Raw genomic sequence first — 24,697 nt, 5'->3', positions numbered from 1 at the left:
CCAGGAAATAGCACTAAAGAAAAGAGAAAAAAATATTCTTAATAAAAGACATGGTCCAATGTAAATTGTCCCAGTCAGTCTAAACCTCAGGAATAGTAACCTTGATTTTTAGCTCTCCAATAAGTGATTGGAATCAAAGAATAGATAATTCTTACCCTCCAATATAACCAATTACAAGTAAAATGTAACACAAAGCTAGCACTGAGGGCTCTTTCAAAAGTAAAGGTTCTAGACTTTGTTCGGATGGGGGATTACGTCAAGGAATTGTTGTCTGGATGGGAACGTGTGGAAGGAGTAGAAATGCAGTGGGCAAAACTGAAAGGAGTTATTGTAAGGGCGACAAACCTTTTTGTGAGGCAATAGCTGACATGGTAAAACCGGGAGGCAAGACATTTTTTAGATATATCAGTGATAGAAAGAAGTGCAAAACTGGCATTGTGAGACTCAAAAGTGAAGGGGAGGAATATGTAGAAACTGATAAAGAAAAGGCTGAATTGCATAACAAATATTTCTGTTCTGTGTTCATGGCTGAAGTACCGGAAGCAGGACCACATAAGACAAATGCGAATAGGGATGGAGGAGTGGTAGACTCTGATCGATTTTCAGAGGGTTGTATTCATGAGGAGCTAGCTAAATTAAAGGTAGACAAAGCAATGGGGCCGGATGGTGTACATCCGAGGATGCTGAAGGAACTTAGGGAAGTTCTGGTGGCTCCACTGACTGACCTTTTCAATGCTTGTCTAGAGTCAGGAATGGTACCGGAGGGCTGGAAAAGGGTGGATGTGGTCCCTCTCCACAAAAGTGGAAGGAAGGAAGAAGTAGGGAATTACAGGCCAGTAAGTCTGACTTCTGTAAGCAAATTAATGGAAATGCTTTTAAAACAGAGAATGGTCAAGTTTTTGAAAACCTGTAGATTACAGGACCGGAGGCAACATGGATTCACTAGAGGTAAGTCTTGTCAATCTGATCAATTTCAGTGATTGGTTGACCAGAGTACTGGATAGAGGGAATGTGCTAGATATGGATAGCATAGCTGGTTTTAAGAAAGGTTTGGACAAGTTCCTGGAGGAAAAGTCCATAGTCTGTTATTGAGAAAGACATGGAGGAAGCCACCGCTTTCCCTGTTTCGGTAGCATGGAATATTGCTACTACTTGGGTTTTGGCTAGATTCTAGTGACCTGGATTGGCCACTGTGAGAATGAGCTACTGGGCTTGATGGACCATTGGTCTGACCCAGTAAGGCTATTCTTATGGTGTATTTAGATTTTAGCAAAGCCTTTGACAGGGTTCCACAAAGATGTCTATTGTGACGAGCTGGGTCAAGAACTGGTTGAGTGGAAGACGGCAAAGGATAGTAGTTAATGGAGATCGTTCTGAGGAAAGGGATGTTACCAGAGGTGTGCCTCGAGGTTCAGTTCTTGGGCCGGTTCTTTTTAACATTTTTATAAGTGATATTGATGAAGGGTTGTCAGGTAATATTTGCTTCTTTGCAGATGTGAATAACATGAAGAAAGACCTGGTGAAGCTGGAAGAATGGTCTGAAATTTGGCAGCTAAAATTTAATGCTAAGAAATGCAACGTCATGCATTTGGGCTGCAAAAACACGAAGGAACGGTACAGTTTAGGGCAGGGGTGTCCAACCTGTGGCTCGAGGGCCGCATGTGGCCCTATGAAGTATTTTGTGTGGCCCCGGTCGAGAGTGATGCAGTGATTTTTTCTGCTGCCCCCGGGTGTTTACCGTCTTGCCGGCTCCCTCCTCTGTCTTGCTGCAGCGTTTGCGCGGCCTTAGAAACATTTTTTTCGGCCAATGCAGCCAAGGGAAGCCAAAAGGTTGGACACCCCTGGTTTAGGGGGTGAAGAACTTATGTGAACGATGGAAGAGTGGGACTTGGGTGTGACTGTAGGCGAAGGCGAAGGCTAGAAGGATGCCAAGCTGCATAGGAAAAGGTATGGCCAGTAGGAAAAGAAGGTATATCAGCTCCTGTATAAGACTTTGGTGAGACCTCATTTAGAATAATGTGTACAATTCTGGAGGCCATACCTTCAAAAAAATATAAAAACGATGGAGGCGGTCCAGAGGAAGGCTACTAAAATGGTGTGTGGTCTTTAAGGCGTATGGGGACAGACTTAAAGATTTCAATATGTACTGTATACTTTGGAGGAAAGGTGGGAGAAGTGAAATATAATAGAGACACTTGAATACCTACGTGGCATAAATGCGCATGAGGTGAGTCTCTTTCATTTGAAAGGAAGCTCTGGAATGAGCGGGCATAGGATGAAGTTATGAGTTGATAGGCTCAGGAGTAATCTTAGGAAATACTTTTATACAGAAATAGTGGTTGATGTGTGGAACAGTCTCCCAGAAGAGGTGGTGGAGACAGAGACTGTGTCTGAAATCAAAAAAGCGTGGGATAAGAACATAAGCAAAGGGAGTGGTAAAGGAGGAGAAAGGTAGCTGACAGGTTAAACAAGTTCTTCTCGTCAGTCTTCACAAGCGAAGACACATCCAATGTACCAGAACCAGAGGAGATCATAAGTGGAGACCAAGAGGAAAAACTGTCGCAAATAGAGGTAAGCCATGAGGATGTCCTCAAACAGATAGATAGATTGAAGAGCAACAAATCACCAGGCCCGGATGGAATCCACCCAAGGGTACTAAAAGAACTGAGGAACGAAATAGCGGGAATACTCCGACACATTTGTAACCTATCCTTGAAAACTGGGGAGATCCCGGAGGGCTGGAAAATAGCAAATGTCACACCTATCTTCAAAAAGGGAGCGAAAGGAGACCCGGGGAACTACAGGCCGGTAAGCTTGACTTCAGTCCCGGGCAAGATGGTAGAAGCACTGATAAAAGACAGCATCAGTGAGCACATAGAAAAAAATGGACAACTGAAAGCGAGCCAACATGGCTTCTGCAAGGGAAGATCGTGCCAAACAAACTTACTGCACTTCTTTGAAGGGATAAACAGCCAGGTGGACAAAGGGGAGCCCATAGACATAATTTATCTCGACTTCCAAAAAGCCTTTGACAAGGTACCTCATAAGCGGCTACTTAGAAAATTGCGGAACCATGGGTTGGAAGGGGGACGTATACAGATGGATTAAACACTGGTTGGCAGGCAGGAAGCAAAGGGTTGGAGTGAAGGGCCACTACTCGGTGTTCCGCAGGGATCAGTGCTCGGACCGCTACTGTTCAATGTATTCATAAATGACCTGGAAACGGGGACAAAGTGTGAAGTTATAAAGTTTGCGGATGACACCAAACTCTGTAGCAGGGTTAGAACGGCGGAAGAATGTGAAGACCTACAAAGGGACCTAAACAAACTGGAAGAGTGGGCAAATAAATGGCAAATGAACTTCAATATAGAGAAATGCAAAGTCATGCATATAGGGAAGAAGAACCCGATGTTCAGTTACAAAATGGGGGATCAGTGCTAGGGGAAAGTAACCTTGAAAAAGACTTTGGTGTGCTGGTAGATACAACAATGAAATCAACTGCACAATGTGCAGCAGCCTCAAAGAAAGCGAACAGAATGTTGGGTATTATTAAGAGGGGAATTACGACCAGGACGAAGGAAGTCATCATGCCGCTGTATCATGCAATGGTGCACCCACATCTGGAGTACTGTGTCCAATTTTGGTCACCGTACCTCAAGAAGGACATGGCAATACTTGAGAGGGTTCAGAGGAGAGCTACGAAAATGGTAAAAGGGATGGAGAACCTTTCTTACGCAGACAGGTTGGAAAGGCTGGGGCTCTTCTCCCTGGAAAAGCGGAGACTCAGAGGAGACGTGATAGAGATTTTCAAGATCATGAAAGGTATAGAGAAGGTAGAAAGGGACTGATTCTTCAGTCTATTGGGAACCACAAGAACAAGGGGGCACTCGGAGAAATTGAAAGGGGACAGGTTTAGAACCAATGCCAGGAAATTCTTTTTCACTCAGAGGGTGGTGGACATCTGGAATGCACTTCCAGAGGTTGTAATAGGACAAAGTACTCTACCGGACTTCAAGGAAGGATTGGATAATTTCCTGAAGGACACGGGGGTTGAGGGATACAGATAGAGGTAGAAATAAGTTATGTAAGGGCTTAAAGAGAAGGCTAAGGGGATTAAAAGGACTTAGATGCCGGTCACCTCACAGGTCATGGACCTGATGGGCCGCCGCGGGAGTGGACTGCTGGGCGCGATGGACCTCTGGTCTGACCCAGCGGAGGCAACTTCTTATGTTCAATGCCTCTGCTGGGTCAGACCTGAGGTCCATCGTGCCCAGCAGTCCGCTCACACGGCGGCCCAACATGTCCAGGACCTGTGCAGTAATCCTCTATCTATACCCCTCTATCCCCTTTTCCAGCAGGAAATTGTCCAATCCTTTCTTGAACCCCAGTACCATACTCTGCCCTATTACGCTCTCTGGAAGCGCATTCCAGGTGTCCACCACTCGGATAAAGAAGAACTTCCTAGTATTCGTTTTGAATCTGTCCCCTTTCAACTTTTCTGAATGCCCTCTTGTTCTTTTATTATTCGAAAGTTTGAAGAATCTGTCCCTCTCTACTCTCTCTATGCCCTTCATGATCTTGTAAATCTCTATCATATCCCCTCTAAGCCTCCTCTTCTCCAGAGAAAAGAGACCTAGTTTCTCCAATCTCTCAGTGTATGAAAGGTTTTCCATCCCCTTTATCAGACCCGTCGCTCTCCTCTGAACCCTCTCGAGTAACGCCATGTCCTTCTTAAGGTACGGCGACCAATATTGGACGCAGTACTCCAGAGCAGACGCACCATCACCGGATACAATGGCAGGATAACTTCTTTCGTTCTGATTGTAATACCCTTCTTGATTATGCCTAGCATTCTGTTTGCCTTCTTAGCGGCCGCTGCGCACTGTGCCATTGGCTTCATTGTCATGTCCACCATTACCCCCAAGTCCCTTTCTTTGGTACTCTCATTTAATAACATCTCTCCCATCGTATAGTTGTACCTCGGGTTTCTGTTTCCCACATGTAATACTTTACATTTCTCAACGTTGAACTTCATCTGCCATCTCATCGCCCATTCCCCTAGTTTGTTCAAGTCCCTTTGCAATTCTGCGTAGTCCTCTTTAGTCCGAGCTCCACTAAATAGTTTGGTGTCGTCTGCAAATTTTATTATTTCACACTTTGTCCCTGTTTCTAGATCATTTATAAATATACTAAATAGAGGCGGCCCGAGCACCGAGCCCTGCGGGACATCCACTCGTGACCCTCCTCCAGTCCGAGTAGTGGCCCTTCACTCCTACCCTCTGTTTCCTACCCGGCAACCAGTTTCTGATCCATCTATGTACGTCTCCTTCGACCCCATGGTTCTTCAGTTTCCGGAGTAGGCGTTCATGGGTCAACTTGTCAAAGGCTTTTTGGAAATCTAGATATATGTCTATGGGGACTCCTTTGTCCATCCGTTTGTTAATTCCTTCGAAGAAGTGCAACAAGTTCGTTAGGCACGATCTCCCCTTGCAGAAACCATGCTGGCAGTTATCAGAAGTTCGTTTCTTTCAAAATGTTTATCGATGCTTTCTTTTATCAGTGCTTCCGTCATTTTCCCCGGAACCGAGGTCAGACTCACCGGTCTGTAGTTTCCCGGGTCACCTCTTGATCCCTTTTTAAAGATGGGCGTAACGTTGGCTATCTTCCAGTCCTCTGGGATCATGCCTGTTTTCAGGGATAGATTGCAAATTTGCTGCAATAGTTCCGCTATCTCCTCCTTTAATTCCTTCAGAATCCTTGGATGGATTCCGTCCGGACCCGGGGTTTGTCAGTTTTTAGTTTTTCTATCTGCCTGCGTACATCTTCAAGGCTCACTTCCATGGATGTTAATTTTTCTGCTTGAGTTTCATTGAAGAATTGCTCAGGCTCTGGTATGCTGGATGTGTCTTCGTTTGTGAATACAGACGAAAAGAACATGTTAAGTCTTTCCGCCACTTCTTTCTCCTCCCTTCCTGTCTCCGTTGTCCAGCGGTCCCACCTCCTCCCTAGCCGGTTGCTTCCCTTTAACATATCTGAAGAACGGTTTGAAATTTTGTGCTTCCCTGGCTAGCCTCTCTTCATACTCTCTTTTGGCTTTTCAAACCACTCGGTGACATTCTTTTTGATACTTTCTGTGCTCTTTCCAGTTCCCCTCAGTTTTGTCCTTTTTCCATTTCCTGAATGAGTTTTTCTTATTGCCTATTGCTTCCTTCACTATTTTAGCTATCTACGCCAGGTCTTTTGTTCAACTCTTTTTGCACCCCTTTCTGAATCTGGGGATATACAGATTTTGCACCTCACTCACCGTGTTCTTGAGAAAAGACCAGGCATGTTCTACCATTTGCCATTTTTTGGAAGTGTTCCTAAGTTTCTTCCTTACCATATCCCTCATTGCTTCGTAGTTTCCTTTCCTGAAGTTGAAAGTTGTCGCTATGGTTCTCTTTCCTTTTGGTATTCCTACCTCAACCTTGAACTTGATCATGTCATGATCGCTGTTTCCCAGTGGTCCCACTACCTCTACTTCCTTTGCATTTAGGATTAGATCCAGAGTGGCATTTCCTCTCGTTGGTTCTCTAACAAGCTGCTCCATGAAACAATCTTGTATAGCCTCCAGGAATTCTGTCTCCCTAGCGTATTTTGAGCTTCCAAGACTCCAGTCTATCCCAGGGTAGTTGAAGTCTCCCATAATAACCGTGTTACCGCTTTTGCATTCTTGCTTCATCTCGGCTTCCATTTCTTCATTGATATCTCCGGTTTGCCCAGGTGGACGATAGTATAGGTCCATCTTTATTTCAGGCCCTTTCCTTCCCGGTATTTTAACCCATAGAGATTCCAACTTGTTGGTCATCTCTGCTGTGTCTATTTTTGTCGATTGTATGCTTTCTTTTATGTATAGGGCTAAGGATAGGCATGTGGGATCGCTTAGAAAGAGGAAAACATACAAATTCTCCACACTATCTTGCTGATATCAATTCTATCAACTCTAAGTTAGAAATAATCAGAAAATGGGTCCATTGTAACATGCTCTCTCTCAGTATCAACAAAATAAACTGTGTCTTCTTTCCATGGAAGGATAATCTTCATCTTCTTTCCCCATTGTCTATCGAAAATACTCCAATTGACTTACTCTCCTCAATCAAAATCTTAGGTGTCATCATCGACAATAAACTTTCCTATCGCCCACAAATTAGTGCTCTTGTTAAAAACTGCTTTTACAAACTGAGAATGATACGGTCCTTAGCTTCTGTCCTAGATTCCCAATCTCTTAATATCCTGATTCATTCTCTAGTTATCTCAAAAATTGATTATTGCAATTCACTCTATAAAGGACTATGTCAAAAAGATATCAGATGTCTTCAATTGATCCAAAACTCCACCATAAAAATCATTACAAACTCCACTATTGAAAAAAGCACACTGGCTACCTATACCTCACTGGATCACATTTAAATGTTAAACACAAAAGACTAATGAACCCGCTTTTATAGACCATCTTTTGATTCCATATGATCCTCCAAGATCCACTCTCAGCAAACTCTCCACGTCCCCTCACTAAAAATTATCGGCACCCATGATCTGGAACTCTCTTCCATTTTTTATCAGAGCAGAACATAATTTAGATAAATTTAAGGGTAGTCTAAAATGCTTCCTTTTTAAGGACGCATATGAGTAATTTTCTTTCTTATTTTTCCCTCCTTGCTCTTTCCTCTTATTTTTTGTAGTGCCTCCTCTTCTCCTCTTGTTTCCAACCCTTCCTATGTCTAGTATGTTAAGATCTGCCGTCTTGTTGGTAACTTGGAGTTTGCCTCCCTTTTTAAATGTTTTATTTAACTGTATAACACTTCAAATTTTATGATTTGCATTTAATCAAATTTTAATAAACTATGAAACTATGAAGAGATAATGTTTATTGCGGATGGGCAGACTGGATGGGCCATTTGGCCTTTATCTGCCATCATGATGCCACTTTTGTGAAGCCTTGGGCATGTCAGGAAAAATGGGAATTTATAAAGTTTATACACTTGATGAAAGTAAAGACAAAATACAGTGTTTTGATCAACGTCATTAGCATGTGCTACCTCTAAACTGTCCCCTGTGTAATTACTTCTAATGAAAATTCCAAAAAGCTTGTGAGATTCATAACACTTATACCTTCCTTCTAATTGTCTAATCTTACTGAAGGATGGAAGAAAAAAGACCTCAGAAGCCACTGCAGAGACTAATAACAAAACATCTTGGCAAGCTGGGCTGTTTCTCTTTCACTGGTCATAAAAAACTCCCAGAGCCATTTTTAAAGTGCACCTGCTCACACATAAAACTCATTCATCTCAATATGCAAAATTTTAATCTTGACTCCAGTTCAACAATTTCTCAGTAATATAGTTTTATGCATGAGCATCTTCAGTTTAAAAATGGCTCTGGGAGGGTTTTTTTTATGACCAATGAAAGAAAAACTGAGCCTGCTTTGACAAGACATTGTATTAGTCTTTGCAGTGGCTTCTAAGGTCTATTTCCTGCTTCCCAGGCCTACTGAGAGTAATCTCGCATCTCATAGTTAAAATTTCACTGTGAAAAAATTCTAAAAAGAAAAAGTTATGGTGTGCAAAGTTTTTTTTTTTTTTTCTTTTAATGGGAATGCTAAAATTGCAGCATCTTACGAGTTTTCACAAACATTCTTTGCTATATTCTGAAAGTTTGAGAACAGTGGGGTCCTTTTATTGAGGTGTGGGAACCGATTTAGGATGCACTAATTGTTGGTTCACGCGCCTTAGTAAAAGGACCCCAATGTTTCTTCTTCCAAAAAAAAAAAAGAAAAGAAATAAAAAATAATTTCTGGACAAACATTACAAGATCGGTTTTCAGTGTAGTTTAATCACTCAGGAGGGTCCCTTTTCCAGCTAACCAGACAGTGCTGCGGAATGTAATTGGCTCTGACAGCCGTGACGCTCTCTGGATAGCGCCAGTGCAAAAAGTGGAGTTATCTGGGCACTATTGATATGGAACAGCTATTTCTGGTTAACTGAGGACTGCTAAAAGGCTGTCCTCAGTTAACTGAGTAGCTATCTGGTTATAGCCACTAAGGGCTCCTTTTACAAAGCTGTGCTAGGGCTTTAACGCGCGCTAAATTGCCACACACGCTTTGAAGCAGGCAGTAGATTTCCGGCTAGCGTGCGTTAAAACCGCTGGTGCGGCTTTGTAAAAGGAGCCCTAAATATTGCTGGTACCAAGAAAATTCCTGGTGGCTGCCCCAGACCTGGACATTCAGTGATGAACAGCAGCTGGCATTGAATAACTGGGTCTAATTCAGTCAGTGCTTAAAAAAAGCCTTGACTATGGTCAGCTGAATATTATCCCTAGGTTATTAGAAAATGTGCAAAATTAATGTTCATTCATAGTGAACATTTAGTAAAAATTTTCATATTCACAAAAATATTTCCTCCCATGAGGAAGTTTCTCTTCTGAGGCCAGCATCTGGTATACTACATGAGCTCTGGGGGAAGATACCACCTACTTTCAGTAACACAAGAGCAATGGAGAAAGGACTTCAGAGGCTATGCGTAATGGCACTGGGTTCATTGGAGAACTGCTGGGATGCAGCACTCGTGGCCTCTGTGGGTCCACGAAAATGCATAATTCTCTCACCATGTCATCGTCGTGGACAGTATCATCGTCCTCACCATCATCCCCATTAAGTGGTTCCTCTATTGTGATCTCTTCTGTTTCTGAAGAGGTCTCATCTTGGGACACTTCACTTTTGTTTCCATCTGTCTTCCTCCTCACTTCTACAACTGAAAGCAAGCAACAAACTCTAGGCATATGACCTCACCAAAAACTCTCCACAGACCACACATAGGACTTTCCTGGAGACTCACACTGAGCATGTCCAATACTTTTGCCTTAAAATTTAAGCATGGGTGATGTGGTTTAAATCAGATGCAAATCAGTTTCCAGTCCCCGATGCCTGTTTTCCTCTAAGGGCGGCAGTTAGCATTTTTTTGGTTGTCATCAGTTTTATGCCAAGACATCTCAAGCATTGAATATCTGGGCATAGATGGCTGGACAAAACCCAGCCAGTTAAGTGCGATATTCAGTGGTTATGGTGAACCACATAAAGAGAGGACTGTGTTTATGTGGTCCCGTTTATATGGTTCTCCTAGCTGGTTTCTTGCTGAATATCAATTAAGTGCCAACTTTACCTAGGGAAGTCCAAGAAAACAGCTGGTTTCGGCTTAGGTGTTAACCAGGTATTTTCAGTGGTTCAGTGCCTGGTTAGCCCCAGACAAGCCATTTAAACAGCTAGAAGCTGTTTCTGGCCATTGGGATTGCTTTGACTATCGACCGCTAAATTTATATTTAGCTACTTGAATGCTTTCATTTTATTTTCATATTGCTTTGTCTTACACAACTCACATCACAACAGATTACAAGAGCACCACTTATTCCCATTACCTGAAAGTACCGATGACACATTTGGAGGAAAGTTATCTATGTTTTAGGGCAGGGTCCCATTTTATGCATTAAGTCTCTTTGCCCACATTGATAACGTTTCCCCTAAATTCATCTGTAATCCCAGTCTTTCCTCCTGTCCACTTCTAGTTAAGTGAAAGTGGGCGATGGACCTGATACTTCATGTGTGTCAGATGGAAGGTATGAGAATATTAATTAGGATCTGAGCTGGGAACGAGTTAAAAAAAAAAAAGGACCTGAACTAGTATGATCTGACCACTGGGATGTCATTCACATATCAAGACTTGAGCTGGAATTTGAGTAAGATGGAAGGGGATCTATTTGGGGCTTTCCGCAGGCAATGGATCAGAAGCAGAAACTGAATCTGGTACAGTAATAGAATCTGACTGGGTGACAGTAAATGCGAACTGAGATCTGGGCCATCTGAGCAGGGAGTTCTCAGTTATGTAATGGGAGGTCAATAATTGATCTATCCTGGATGACAGTGGATCAGAGCTGAAATTAGGATATTTCCTGCCCTATCACACACACACTTGAAACACGGTTCTTGTTTCCCACATGTCATTTTGTACAATTCTTCAGGGGTTCATATTGCTTCCACTATGCTTTGCTATAGTCTAGGCCTATAAATGTCCCATCCTTACTGGACCGTCCCTACCTGAGCTGAACATTGTGATCTCTTGCTGACCTGTGGATGGTTTCTGTTCCTGGGTTATCTGCTCCAGTCTGCCCAGCAAAGCATCAATATTCGACTTGATCTGAGTCAGCTCCATTTTAATTGCCTGCAGCTCATTGGTTTTCACTAAAGAAAAAGGGAAGAGTGGGAATGGAGGGAAAAAAGATAACGAGGGATGATATATGATACAGAGTATGAGAAAAGGGGAGGATGTAGGAGAAAAGTGAGATTAGACAAAGTGGAAGGAAGATCCCAAGATACAGAGAATGAGACAGATATAGAGAAAGAGATGAGATGAGGACATAGACACAATTGGAGATACAGAGAAAGAGAGGAAAATAAGAAAGAAAGAGAATGGTTTCATAAATTGGAAACATGCCTTTTTAAAAATAATTCTTGCTCATACCAATAATCTTTGATTCTGGAGCAAAATATGATTCGCCTGACAACTATGAGAAGCTTTGGGCTTGAGGCAACATTTGAGAGTTACTTGAAGAGACACTTCTGAGGAAAAACCAGGAAACGTCTTATAGCATCCATCCTTAAATCACTCTGAATAGATCATAGGTTTGAGACTTAGAACTACTTGAGGATCACTTCGCTTTATTCTTTCTCCTTTATACATTTCTAAACAAAACTAGCTCCATGTACATCTCCGAAAGTGCACTCCATGGGAGAAGTTTTATAATGAGGCATCTAAATTAAGGCATCATGATGGAAAGCACTTAGGCATGCTCTAACCCAGGGCTGCCTAAGCCCGGTCCTCGAGAGCTACTGACAGGCCAGGTTTTCAGGATATCCACAATGAACACGCATGAGAGAGATTTGCATACCAAGAAAGCAGTGCAAGCAAATCTCTCTCATGCATATTCATTGCGGATATCCTGAAAACCTGGCCTGCCAGTAGATCTCGAGGACTGGACTTGGGCAGCCCTGCCCTAACCCATTCTAGCAGGACAATCTCACCAGTCTGGTTTTCAAGATATCCACAGTGAATATGCATGAGGTATATTTGCATGCACTGCCTCCTCTGAATGCAAATATATTTAGAAATTAAGGACATAAAGGATTAATATAGCCATGTTGGTTCACACCAAAGGTTCATCTGGCCCAGTATTCTGCTTCCTAGAGTGGCTAGTCCAGGTCATAAGTAGCTGGTAGAATCCTAAAAGTAGCAAGATTCCATGCTACCAATCCCAGGGCAAGCAGTGAGTGTTGGGTATAATTCTGGCCATCACATCTCAAAAAAGATCTACAGTGCTCCCCCGCGAATTTGCGGTCAGCGATTCGCGGTATTTTACGACTGTGAATAATCGGGCAGGAGAGGGCAGCTGGAGTGCCAGTGAGTGAAGGAAATCACTCGCGGTATGCTCCTACCGCCTTTTCCTGTACTAAAGTCGGGCCTCACCATTCATGAGCTACTTTGACATGCAGCTCCTGATTGGTGAGGCCTGACTTTAGTATAGGAAGAGGCGGTCGGAGCATACCGTGAGTGATTTCCTTCACTCGCTGGCAAGCTGGCTGCCCTCTCCTGTCTCCCCTGCTGAAAACCGTATTCACAGTTTTTCAACATTCGCGGAGGTTCCTGGAACGGAACCCCCGTGAATATCGGGGGAGTACTGTAGTGGAATTAGAAAAGATTCAAAGGAGGGTGACCAGAAAGATTAACCCCCTCTTCTACAAAGCCGCGGTAATGGTCCTGAAGCCCACAGAGATTTAAAGGGCTTCGGGGCTGTTGCTATGCGGCTTCGTAGAAGGGGGGTAAGCATTTCCTTATATGGCTGGGACACTTCAGCTTGGAAAACAAATGGCTGAAGGGAGATATGATTTAGGTCTACAAAATTCTGCCTGATGTAGAACCTGTGTAGAACAGGTAAAAATGAATCGATTTTTCACCCTTTCAAAAATTATAAAAACTAGGGAATACTCAATGAAATTATATGGGAATACTTTTAAAACAAATAGGAGAAAATATTTTTTCACTCAGTAAATAGTTAAGAACATAAGATTTGCAGCTGCTGGGTCAGACCAGTGGTCCATCGTGCCTAGCAGTCCGCTCAAGCGGCGGCCCTTAGGTCAAAGACCAGTACCCTATTTGAGTCTAGCCTAGTTAAGCTCTACTCGGACTGGAAGAGCGTCAACAGTGGGGTGCCGCAGGGCTTGGTGCTTGGACCCGTGCTCTTCAACATCTTTATTAATGATCTAGACCAGTGGTTCCCAACCCTGTCCTGGAGGACTTCCAGGCCAGTCGGGTTTTCAGGATAGCTCTAATGAATATGCATGGAGCAGATTTGCATGCCTGGCACCTCCATTACATGCAGATCTCTCATATGCATATTCATTTGGACTATCCTGAAAACCCAACTGGCCTGGTGGTCCTCAAGGACAGGGTTGGGAACCACTGATCTAGACATTGGTATGACGAGTGAGGTGATTAAATTTACGGATGATACAAAGTTATTCAGAGTAGTGAAGATCTGCAACGTGACATAATCAGGCTCATGGAATGGGCATCAACATGGCAGATAAGGTTCAACGTGGATAAGTGTAAAGTGATGCATGTAGGTAACAAAAATCTCAAGCATGAATACAGGATGTCTGGTGTGGTACTTGGAGAAACCTCCCAGGAAAGAGACTTGGGAGTTATGATCGACAAGTCGATGAAGCCATCCATGCAATGTGCGGTGGCGGCGGCGAAAAGGGCGAACAGAATGCTAAGAATGATAAAGAAGGGGATCACGAACAGATCGGAGAAGGTTATCATGCCACTGTACCGGGCCATGGTGCGCCCTCACCTGGAGTACTGCGTCCAGCACTGGTCACCGTGTATGAAGAAGGACACAGTACTACTCGAAAGGGTCCAGAGAAGAGCGACTAAGATGGTTAAGGGGCTGGAGGAGTTGCCATACAGTGAAAGATTAGAGAAACTGGGTCTTTTCTCCCTCGAACAGAGGAGATTGAGAGGGGACATGATCGAAACATTCAAGGTACTGAAGGGAATAGACTTAGTGGATAAGGACAGGTTGTTCACCCTCTCCAAGGTAGGGAGAACGAGAGGGCACTCTCTAAAATTGAAAGGGGATAGATTCCGTACAAACGTAAGGAAGTTCTTCTTTACCCAGAGAGTGGTGGAAAACCGGAACGCTCTTCTGGAGTCTGTCATAGGGGATATCACCCTCCAGGGATTCAAGGCAAAGTTAGACAATTTCCTGCTGAACCAGAACGTACGCAGGTAGGGCTAGTCTCAGTTAGGGCACTGGTCTTTGACCAAGGGCCGCCACGTGAGCGGACTGCTGGGCACGATGGACCACTGGTCTGACCCAACAGCGGCAATTCTTATGTTCTTATGTTCTAGAACTTGTTGCCAGAAAATGTGGTAACAGCAGTTAGTGTATCTGGGTTTAAAAAAGGTTTGGAAAAATTCCTAGAAATCTAATCTAATCTAATCCTTAGGTTTGTATACCGCATCATCTCCACGTTCGTAGAGCTCGGCGCGGTTTACAGTGGAAGAAATAGGAACAACAACAGAGGGTTAGAGATAGAAGTGTGAAGAAAATTTAGAGGACTTGGGATGCCAAGATATAAGAGTTTCCTTGATTCCTAAGTTGGAGGGAGACTTACATTTTTGAGAAAAGCCAGGTTTTCAGATGTTTGCAGAAAACTTGGAGAGAGCTCAAGTCCATAAATCATTAAGATAGACATGGGGAAAACCACCGTAAGTAGCATGGAGTCTTGCAGGTACTTGTGATCTGGATTAGCTACTGTTGGACACAGTTGGGTCATCATTCTGAGCCAGTGTGGCTATTCCTATTCTTATGTTCCTGTTCATTGTGGATATCTCGAAAACCAGACTGAGGACTGGATTGAGAAACACTATCGCAAAGCCACTTTGGCGAGAAGTAACCTAGAGCTGACCACTTAAGCCAGGTCAATGGCTGGCAAAAGTTGACACATCTAAGTGCACTATGCAGTGTGCAAAGGTAAGATCTATGGGTACACCGACAAATGTGTGCATGCCAATTGTGCCCAGGACAATGGCATGCCATCAATCGCGCTAGTGTTAGGGTAAGGTTTAGATGAGGATTATGGGAACCCTTACCCTAACATGAGATACCAAGTGAATATTTTAAGTGTAGTGGGGGGATTCCCCCCCTCAAAAAGACAAAATAGTATCCGCTGTATGGAGTGCAATTGATAGCATGCCATGGTCCTGAGCGCACTTGTCAGTGTGCGCATTTGATGGGTCATGGATCTATGTGCGCCAAGCACTTAGGTGTTTAATGGCGAATTCATAGCACCAACCATACATGTAACTGTCAGTATTCTATATTCTTTGGTGTGGCTTGGAGCAGTGATTCGCAGTCAGGATTTTAGGATATCCACAATGAATATTCATGAGATCGATTTGCATATGTTCCTTCTATTGTGGATATCCTGAATACCTGACTGGATGGGTGGATTTTGATAGTTCACTGTTGCAGACTATCAAAATCTAAGCTTGTCTGCTGATACATTGAAGCTACACAATAAGACAGGCAGAATACTCTCAAGGCTGGCCCTTTGAAGTGGTGGCATCTGGCTAGGGTGGCAGGCTTATGGTGGAGGGGGCTGGAGTTTCTTTCAGCATCTCAGTGCATGTGTATTACTAAAGCCTGCATTTTCTTCAGGCTCTCACAATGGTAGGGTGATGGAGGGGGCAGGGGAAAGAGAAAAGGTGGGAGATGCTAGAGACCTTGGGGATTAGGGAAAGAAAGTGATGCTGGACACTTGGAGAGAGGGCGGAGAAGGGTAGATTCTGCGTATAGGAGGTGGAGAGAGTAGGAGCGAAGATATGCTTGAGACTTTGTGATGGTTCTGGAAGGAGTAGAGAAGGGAAGGGGAGATGCTAGAGACCTTGGGGATTAGGTAAAGAAAGTGGTGCTGGACACTTGGAGAGAGGGTGGAGAAGGGGAGATTCTGTGTATAGGAGGTGGAGAGAGTAGGAGCGAAGATATGCTTGAGACTTTGTGATGGTTCTGGAAGGAGTAGAGAAGGGAAAGGGAGATGCTAGAGACCTTTGTAACAGAGTAGACACCGAAGAGGGAGTGGAAAATATGAAAAAGGATCTGCAAAAGTTAGAGGAATGGTCTAATGCCTGGCAACTAAAATTCAATGCAAAGAAATGCAGAGTAAAGCATTTGGGGATTAATAATAGGAAGGAACCGTATATGCTGGGAGGAGAGAAGCTGATATGCACGGACGGAGAGAGGGACCTTGGGGTGATAGTGTCCGAAGATCTAAAGGCGAAAAAACAGTGTGACAAGGCAGTGGCTGCTGCCAGAAGGATGCTGGGCTGTATAAAGAGAGGCATAGTCAGTAGAAGGAAGAAGGTGTTAATGCCCCTGTACAGGTCATTGGTAAGGCCCCACTTGGAGTATTGTGTTCAGTTTTGGAGACCGTATCTGGCAAAGGACATAAGAAGACTTGAGGCGGTCCAGAGGAGGGCGACGAAAATGATAGGAGGCTTGCGCCAGAAGACGTATGAGGAGAGACTGGAAGTCCTGAATATGTATACCCTAGAGGAAAGGAGAGACAGGGGAGATATGATTCAGACGTTCAAATACTTGAACGGTATTAACGTAGAACAAAATATTTTCCAGAGAAAAGAAAATGGTAAAACCAGAGGACATAATTTGAGGTTGAGGGGTGGTAGATTCAGGGGCAATGTTAGGAAATTCTACTTTACGGAGAGGGTAGTGGATGCCTGGAATGCGCTCCCGAGAGAGGTGGTGGAGAGTAAAACTGTGACTGAGTTCAAAGAAGCGTGGGATGAACACAGAGGATTTAGAATCAGAAAATAATATTAAATATTGAACTAAGGCCAGTACTGGGCAGACTTGCACGGTCTGTGTCTGTATATGGCCGTTTGGTGTAGGATGGGCTTGGGAGGGTGTAGATGGGCTGGAGTAAGTCTTAACAGAGATTTCGGCAGTTGGAACCCAAGCACAGTACAGGGTAAAGCTTTGGATTCTTGTCCAGAAATAGCTAAGAAGAAAAAATTTAAATTGAATCAGGTTGGGCAGACTGGATGGACCATTCAGGTCATTATCTGCCGTCATCTATTATGTTACTATGTTATGTTACTATGTTACCTTGGGGATTAGGGAAAGAAAGTGATGCTGGACACTTGGAGAGAGGGAGGAGAAGGGGAGTTTCTGTGTATAGGAGGTGGAGAGAGTAGGAGCGAAGATATGCTTGAGACTTTGTGATGGTTCTGGAAGGAGTAGAGAAGGGAAGGGGATATATTAGAGACCTGAGAGGGTGGGTAGGAAAGGGAAGGAGCTGGCATGCAGGAAGGAAGGGGTGGACTGGGTGGGGGTGTATGACTGATGGTTCCCCCTGGAGTGTCTGATAACCTCGATCCCCCCCGAATACATTTTCTGCTACAATTTAATTGAATATGAACATTTGTACCCCACCCATTCAGTTTATGATATTTCACAACAGTTTCGGTCTCAGTTTTGTCTCAGTAAAGTGACCCAATGGTTGCTTAGAGGCAATTTTTTGTTTTCTTTAGTTAAATAGTCTATAACAGCCTAAGTACTGAAAATATCACTTCCTACCAAGGTCTGCTGCAGTTCATTTTTATTGTACAGGAAGCAAGGATCCACAAGAGCCGTCAGAGGTATTACCAGAGCTAAAGAGGAAGATAGACAGGCAGAATGGATGGGCCAGTTGGCTCTTATGAAAGAGACTTTCCCTCACACACAGAAGTCTTTGCCCAATTGTCTTATACAGATAGGAATGCAAGACCTGATGACAAGATAAGAGCCTCAAGGTCTCTCTGTTTTGTCCAGTGTCATTCCTGCCACAGTGCCACACATCCCAGCTGATTTTTGACTTTTGGAGGTAAGGAGTGGCCTTGTGGTACAGCTGTTGTCTCTGCACCCAGAGCTTAGGGATCAAATCCCAGAACTGCTCCCTGTGATCCTGGGGAAGGCACTTAATCCTCCACTGCCCCAGGTATATATGTAAAGTGCTTTGAGTGTGGTTGTGTAACTACAAGTTCCACCTCCTTTCCCTTTTTCATAACTAGGAAATTGAACTTATCTCATGCTGTCATGGTTCATTTGGGTGAAATCTCATACTATACCAATTCTCTCAATGGACGGGCTACTGGGCAAGATGGACACTGGTCTGACCCAGTAAGGCGCCTTAATTAAATAGTTCCACACAGTACAATTCATCCTAAAACCAGCATTAAACAACACATCTTTTATTGAAAAGCTTTTAAAAATAATGTAGTTTTAAGAATTTTTTTTAACTTCTGAATATTCTTATGTTTACAATGAAAATATATTTGATGATAGTTTAACAATAAAATCATTATAACACTGACACTTATGGCCTCTTTTACAAAGCCTCGCTAGCGGCTGCGCTTTGCTAACGGCCCCGAAGCCCATAGAGATTTAAAGGACTTCGGGGCTGTTGCCGCACGGCAGCTGCTAGTGCAGCTTTGTAAAAGAGGCCGTTAGAGAATGACACAGGGACAAATTTTCCCCCATCCCCGTGCGTTTTGTCACTGTCCCTGTCCCATTCCTGTATGCTCTGCCTTAATCAAACACTTATGATTTAAAGCGTTTGAGGCTTGTGCAGCTGAGGACAGAGCTTTCAGGAAAAGAACATGCTGGGATGAGACAGGAAAATTGTCCCCGTGCCATTTTCTACTGATCCTGAGCTCCAGTCATTCGTTACTAGGTACAAGTACTGCTCACTCTGTCAAAAATTACAAAGACTCAGGGCCACTCGATGAGGTTACAGGGAAATACTTTTAAAACCATAAGAACATAAGAAACGCCTTCACCGGATCAGACCAAGGTCCATCTAGTCCGGCGATCCGCACACGCGGCGGCCCATTTAGGTACTCCTTTATGGAGACCCGGATTTACCGTATCCCTCAATATGATATGCAAGAAGGTATGCATCCAACTTGCGCTTGAATCCCAGTACAATAGTCTCCTCCACAACCTCCTCCGGGAGTGCATTCCAAGCATCCACCACGCGCTGTGTGAAAGAAAACTTCCTGACATTTGTCCTGAACCTACTGCCACTCAGTTTCAGGCTATGACCTCTTGTCCGTGTCACATGTGAAAATGTCAGTAATGCTGCTTCTTGGTCTATTTTATCAAATCCTTTTAATATTTTGAAAGTCTCAATCAAATCCCCTCTGAGTCTTCTCTTCTCAAGGGTAAACAGTCCCAGTTTCCTAAGTCGATCTTTGTAGTTCAAATGTTCCATTCCTTTAATAAGTTTCGTAGCTCGCCTCTGCACTTTCTCTAGCAGAGTTATATCTTTTTTAAGGTATGGAGACCAGTGTTGGACACAGTATTCTAAGTGCGGTCTGACCATTGTTCTATAAAGTGGCAGTATACTCGTAATCCCCTTCTTAATTATGCCCAACATCCTATTTGCTTTCTTCGCCGCCGCCGCACATTGTGCTGATGGCTTTAGGGTACTGTCAATCAGTACCCCCAAATCCCTTTCCCGTTCGCATTTTGCTAACTTGACCCCCAACATCTTATACTCATGTTCCTTGTTTTTCTTTCCCAGATGCATCACCTTGCATTTGTTTATGTTAAAGTTCATCTGCCACTTTATCGCCCACGTTTCTAGCTGGTTCAGATCTTTCTGGAGGTCCTCGCAGTCCTTTTGAGAGCCAACCGCCCGACATAGGAGGAAATATTTTTTCACTCAGAGAATAGTTATGCTCTGGAACGCGTTGCCAGAGGATGTGATAAGAACGGCTAGCGTAGCTGGTTTTAAAAAAGGTTTGGACAAGTTCCTGGAGGAAAAGTCCATAGTCTATTATTGAGAAAGACACGGGTGAAGCACCTGTATCGGTAGCATGTAATATTGCTACTCCTTGGGTTTTGGCCAGGTACTAGTGACCTGGCTTGGCCACCGTGAGAACGGGCTACTGGGCTGACCCAGTAAGGCTATTCGTATATTCTTATGTTCACTGTGAGGACATCCTGTAGACTGAGAGGAAGGAGGAGAAGGTGCCTTTGTCTGTGCCTCCTGCCAAGAGGAGGGTTGAGTCTGAGAGGACAAAGCATTTATTAAAATCATTTTTATTTTGCCTGTCTTGAATTCTGAGGTGATTACAGCAGTCACAAGAAATGAGCTAATATTCATGAGATTTTCACTGGTCAGGAGAGGGTCCTGGTCAGTTAAATGGCTTGTGCAGGACTGTCCACTGAAACTCAGTGGCACTCTAACTGGTTCATAAGTAACCACTAAAGCCATGACTATGTTGTGGATCATTTAACTGCCTTAGGAAAAAGTGGCCTTAGCGTGCTCTTGCAGGGGAAAAATGGCCAATTTTCAGAATTTTCCATTAATGGCCATGAAGTGATTTTCCAATTCGCATCTGAGCTCACCTACCGTTACTTATGTTCTAGGCTGTAGGGATGGATGCATGCTCTCAGTGGCACCCCTCCCCCCTTCCTACGCCATTGCATGCCCTCAACCTGCACTCATTGGATAGTGTACAGCAATGCTGATTTGGGTAGATGTGCCAACTCTCTGGTCCAGATACATCCCCGTGCTAAAAAAGAAATTGATTTTTTAGCTTATGGGTAGCACGACCACATAGCAAAATTACTGTTGGATACCTCAGTGTGCCCCATGGTAGGCCATTTTTTGCTGGGGTAAGCAGCTTTAATAACGAACCCCTAAATTAACCAGACAAATTGGTTTGCATAAAGCACAGTTCTGTCCTATCCATTTCCGCTCAGGTGGTTAAGTGCTGAATATCATACTTAACCCCTAAGGAATGTCTGGATGTGCATGTGGAAGAAGTAGTTAACCTACTAGACACACACCCAGGTGACGACGGCTGCACATAGAAACATAGAATATGACGGCAGAAAAGGGCCTTCGGTCCAACAAGTCTGCCCACTCAAATAACCCTCCCCCCTAAGTTCTTCTTTGAAGTGAACCCACATGCTGATCCCATTTGTTCTTAAAGTCAGTCACGTTATTGGCCTCAACTACCTAAAGTGGAAGATCATTCCAACAGTCAACCACCCTTTCGGTGAAGAAGTATTTCCTAGTGTCACCATGAAATCTCCCACCCCTGATTTTTAGCGGATGCCCTCTTGTCGCCGTAGGTCCTGTAAGGAAAAAGATGTCTTCTTCCACCTTAATACGGCCAATAACGTATTTGAACGTCTCTATCATGTCACCCCTCTCTCTGCGTTCCTCGAGAGAGTAAAGCTGCAACTTACCTAGACGTTCTTCATATACGACATCCTTGAGTCCTGAGACCATTCTGGTGGCCAACCGTTGAACCGATTCTATTCTCAACACATCCTTCTGATAATGTGGCCTCCAAAATTGTACACAGTATTCCAGATGTGGTCTCACTATGGACCTGTATAGCAGCATTACCACTTCGGGCTTTCGGCTGACAAAACTTCTCCGGATGCAACCCAGCATTTGTCTAGCCTTGGGTGAGGCTTTCTCCACTTGATTGGCTGTCTTCATATCTTCACCAATGATTACTCCCAGGTCCCGTTCTGCAACAGTTCTAGTTAAGGTCTCACCATTCAGAGTGTAGGTTCTGCATGGGTTTCTGCTACCAAGGTGTATAACTTTACACTTCTTGCCATTAAAATTCAGCTGCCAAATAGTAGACCAGTGCTCCAGTAAAAGTATGTCCTGTGTCATAGTGTCGGGCATGGTACCTCCGCCCACTGTATTGCATAATTTAGCGTTATCGGCAAATAATGTAATTTTACCCCGAAGTCCCTGAGGCAGATCTCGTATGAAGATATTAAATAGGATTGAACCGAGCCCTGTGGTACTCCATTGTGCATTTCCGACTTTTCAGAGGGAGTATCGTTTACTACCACCCTTTGATGTGTTTCTTCAGCCTGACTGTAGCTGACCTTTCTGACTTCAAAGGCATATCTTGATGGTGTTGTGGTATACTGTATACATACATTTTTATGTTATATTATGTCTTTAAATTAGTCCCCTTATGTTCAAGTTTCAAGTTTAATGGAGATTTGATTAATCGCTTAATCATAATTCTAAGCGATGTACATAATAATAAAATTACAAAATGTGGGGAACAATACAATGAATAAGAAAAACCAGGTCTAACAAGACTATTGACAAATGTAACAAAACTAAGAACATAAGGGAAGAGAGGGATAAGAACTACAAATTATTTAAAAGTTAAAGAGACATATAAGGGAGATACAGAAGGAAAGGGAAGTTAAAAATTACTTCAATAAAATTACAGAGAAAAAGTAAAATTGGTTGGAAGACTAAATGGCTAATTTTCAAAGGCGTCTTTAAAAAGAAAGCTCTTTAGTTTACTTCTGAATTTTTCTAAGTTGTGTTCTTCCCTCGAGTGAATAGGAAGTGAGTTCCAAGTTTGGGGGGCTGTAACAGAAAAAATCAATTGCCGTCTAGTATTAATAATTCTAAGTGAGGGAATCGTCAGCAAGTGCTGTTCAGTAGATCTTAACGTTCTATTGGAAGTATATGGAATTAATAACTTATAAATGAAAGCTGGAGTTTTGTAAAGAAGGGATTTGAATGTGAGCAGACATAGTTTATATGTTATCCGGTGAGCAACTGGAAGCCAGTGCGCTTTATTGAGAAGGGGTGTTACGTGATCAAACTTCTGGGCTTTGAATATGAGCTTGAGAGAAGCATTCTGAATGTTCTTATTTCTGCAGTTCTGTCTTATCTCTCTCTGAGCTCCTTCTTTGCTTGCCATACTTCGATTGTAATTTCAATATCTTTACTTTTCTAATTGTCTGTTGCTTAAGTTTGACTTATTCTTGCTGTACACTGCCTTGAATGAATTCCTTCAAAAAGGTGGTAAATAAATCCTGATAAATAAAATAAAATAACTGTATATTCAGTGACAGTGCCTGGACATGGCCAAGCAATGAATATCCGGACATTAAGGCAATGGCAACAAAAAAAATGCTGACTGCCGCTGGATGAATATTTATTTATTTATTCAATTTTTTATCCCATTCTCCCAGGGGAGTTCAGAATTTATTCAGATACTCAAGCATTTTCCCCTGTCTGTCCTGGCGGGCTCCCAATCTATCTAATGTACCTGGGGCAATGGGGGGGATTAAGTCACAAGGTGCAGTGTGGATTTGAACCCACAACCTCGGGGTGCTGAGGCTGGAGCTTTAACCACTTCGCCACACTCTCCTTCAATGCAATAGCAAACGTGAGCCAAATATAGAACAATGAAGCCATTGTGACATCACTGATGAGGTTGTCTCTTATTGGTGGTATGAGGCATTATGATGTCACAATACACTGGCTATCAGAGGCTGAAACTTTCATACTATTATTGATTCAATTTTTTATCCCATTCTCCCAGGGGAGTTCAGAATTTATTCAAATACTGAAGCATTTTTCCCCTGTCTGTCCTGGCGGGCTCCCAATCTATCTAATGTACCTGGGGCAATGGGGGGGATTAAGTCACAAGGTGCAGTGTGGATTTGAACCCACAACCTCGGGGTGCTGAGGCTGGAGCTTTAACCACTTCGCCACACTCTCCTTCAATGCAATAGCAAACGTGAGCCAAATATAGAACAATGAAGCCATTGTGACATCACTGATGAGGTTGGCTCTTATTGGTGGTATGAGGCATTATGATGTCACAATACACTGGCTATCAGAGGCTGAAACTTTCATACTATTATTGATTCAATTTTTTATCCCATTCTCCCAGGGGAGTTCAGAATTTATTCAAATACTGAAGCATTTTTCCCCTGTCTGTCCTGGTGGGCTCCCAATCTATCTAATGTACCTGGGGCAATGGGGGGATTAAGTCACAAGGTGCAGTGTGGATTTGAACCCACAACCTCGGGGTGCTGAGGCTGGAGCTTTAACCACTGCGCCACACTCTCCTTCAATGCAATAGCAAAAGTGAGCCAAATATAGAACAATGAAACCATTGTGACATCACTGATGAGGTTGGCTCTTATTGGTGGAATGAGGCATTATGATGTCACAATACACTGGCTATCAGAGGCTGAAACTTTCATACTATTATTGATTCAATTTTTTATCCCATTCTCCCAGGGGAGTTCAGAATTTATTCAAATACTGAAGCATTTTTCCCCTGTCTGTCCTGGCGGGCTCCCAATCTATCTAATGTACCTGGGGCAATGGGGGGGATTAAGTCACAAGGTGCAGTGTGGATTTGAACCCACAACCTCGGGGTGCTGAGGCTGGAGCTTTAACCACTTCGCCACACTCTCCTTCAATGCAATAGCAAACGTGAGCCAAATATAGAACAATGAAGCCATTGTGACATCACTGATGAGGTTGTCTCTTATTGGTGGTATGAGGCATTATGATGTCACAATACACTGGCTATCAGAGGCTGAAACTTTCATACTATTATTGATTCAATTTTTTATCCCATTCTCCCAGGGGAGTTCAGAATTTATTCAAATACTGAAGCATTTTTCCCTGTCTGTCCTGGCGGGCTCCCAATCTATCTAATGTACCTGGGGCAATGGGGGG

General features: G+C 43.4%; 1 protein-coding gene across 10 annotated transcripts in view; it reads right to left on the bottom strand.

Moving 5' to 3' along the window:
* RALY (RALY heterogeneous nuclear ribonucleoprotein) overlaps window positions 1-24,697 on the bottom strand; it is a 345,686-nt gene that overhangs the window by 10,497 nt on the left and 310,492 nt on the right. For 9 of the 10 annotated variants that reach the window (XM_033962663.1, XM_033962667.1, XM_033962666.1 and 6 more), the window contains 2 exons: window positions 11,156-11,269; window positions 9,643-9,788 (listed from right to left, as the gene is read on the bottom strand). In XM_033962663.1, the coding sequence (XP_033818554.1) occupies window positions 9,643-9,788; window positions 11,156-11,269 (260 nt within the window). The remainder of the gene's footprint in view (window positions 1-9,642; window positions 9,789-11,155; window positions 11,270-24,697) is intronic. The other variant, XM_033962665.1, reaches the window with a different exon arrangement.

The sequence above is a fragment of the Geotrypetes seraphini genome, chromosome 11, assembly GCF_902459505.1.
Source record: "Geotrypetes seraphini chromosome 11, aGeoSer1.1, whole genome shotgun sequence".
Taxonomy (NCBI): Eukaryota; Metazoa; Chordata; class Amphibia; order Gymnophiona; family Dermophiidae; genus Geotrypetes; species Geotrypetes seraphini.
The sequence above is the reverse complement of the archived record's forward strand: the minus strand, read 5'-3'. Positions and strand labels throughout refer to the sequence as shown.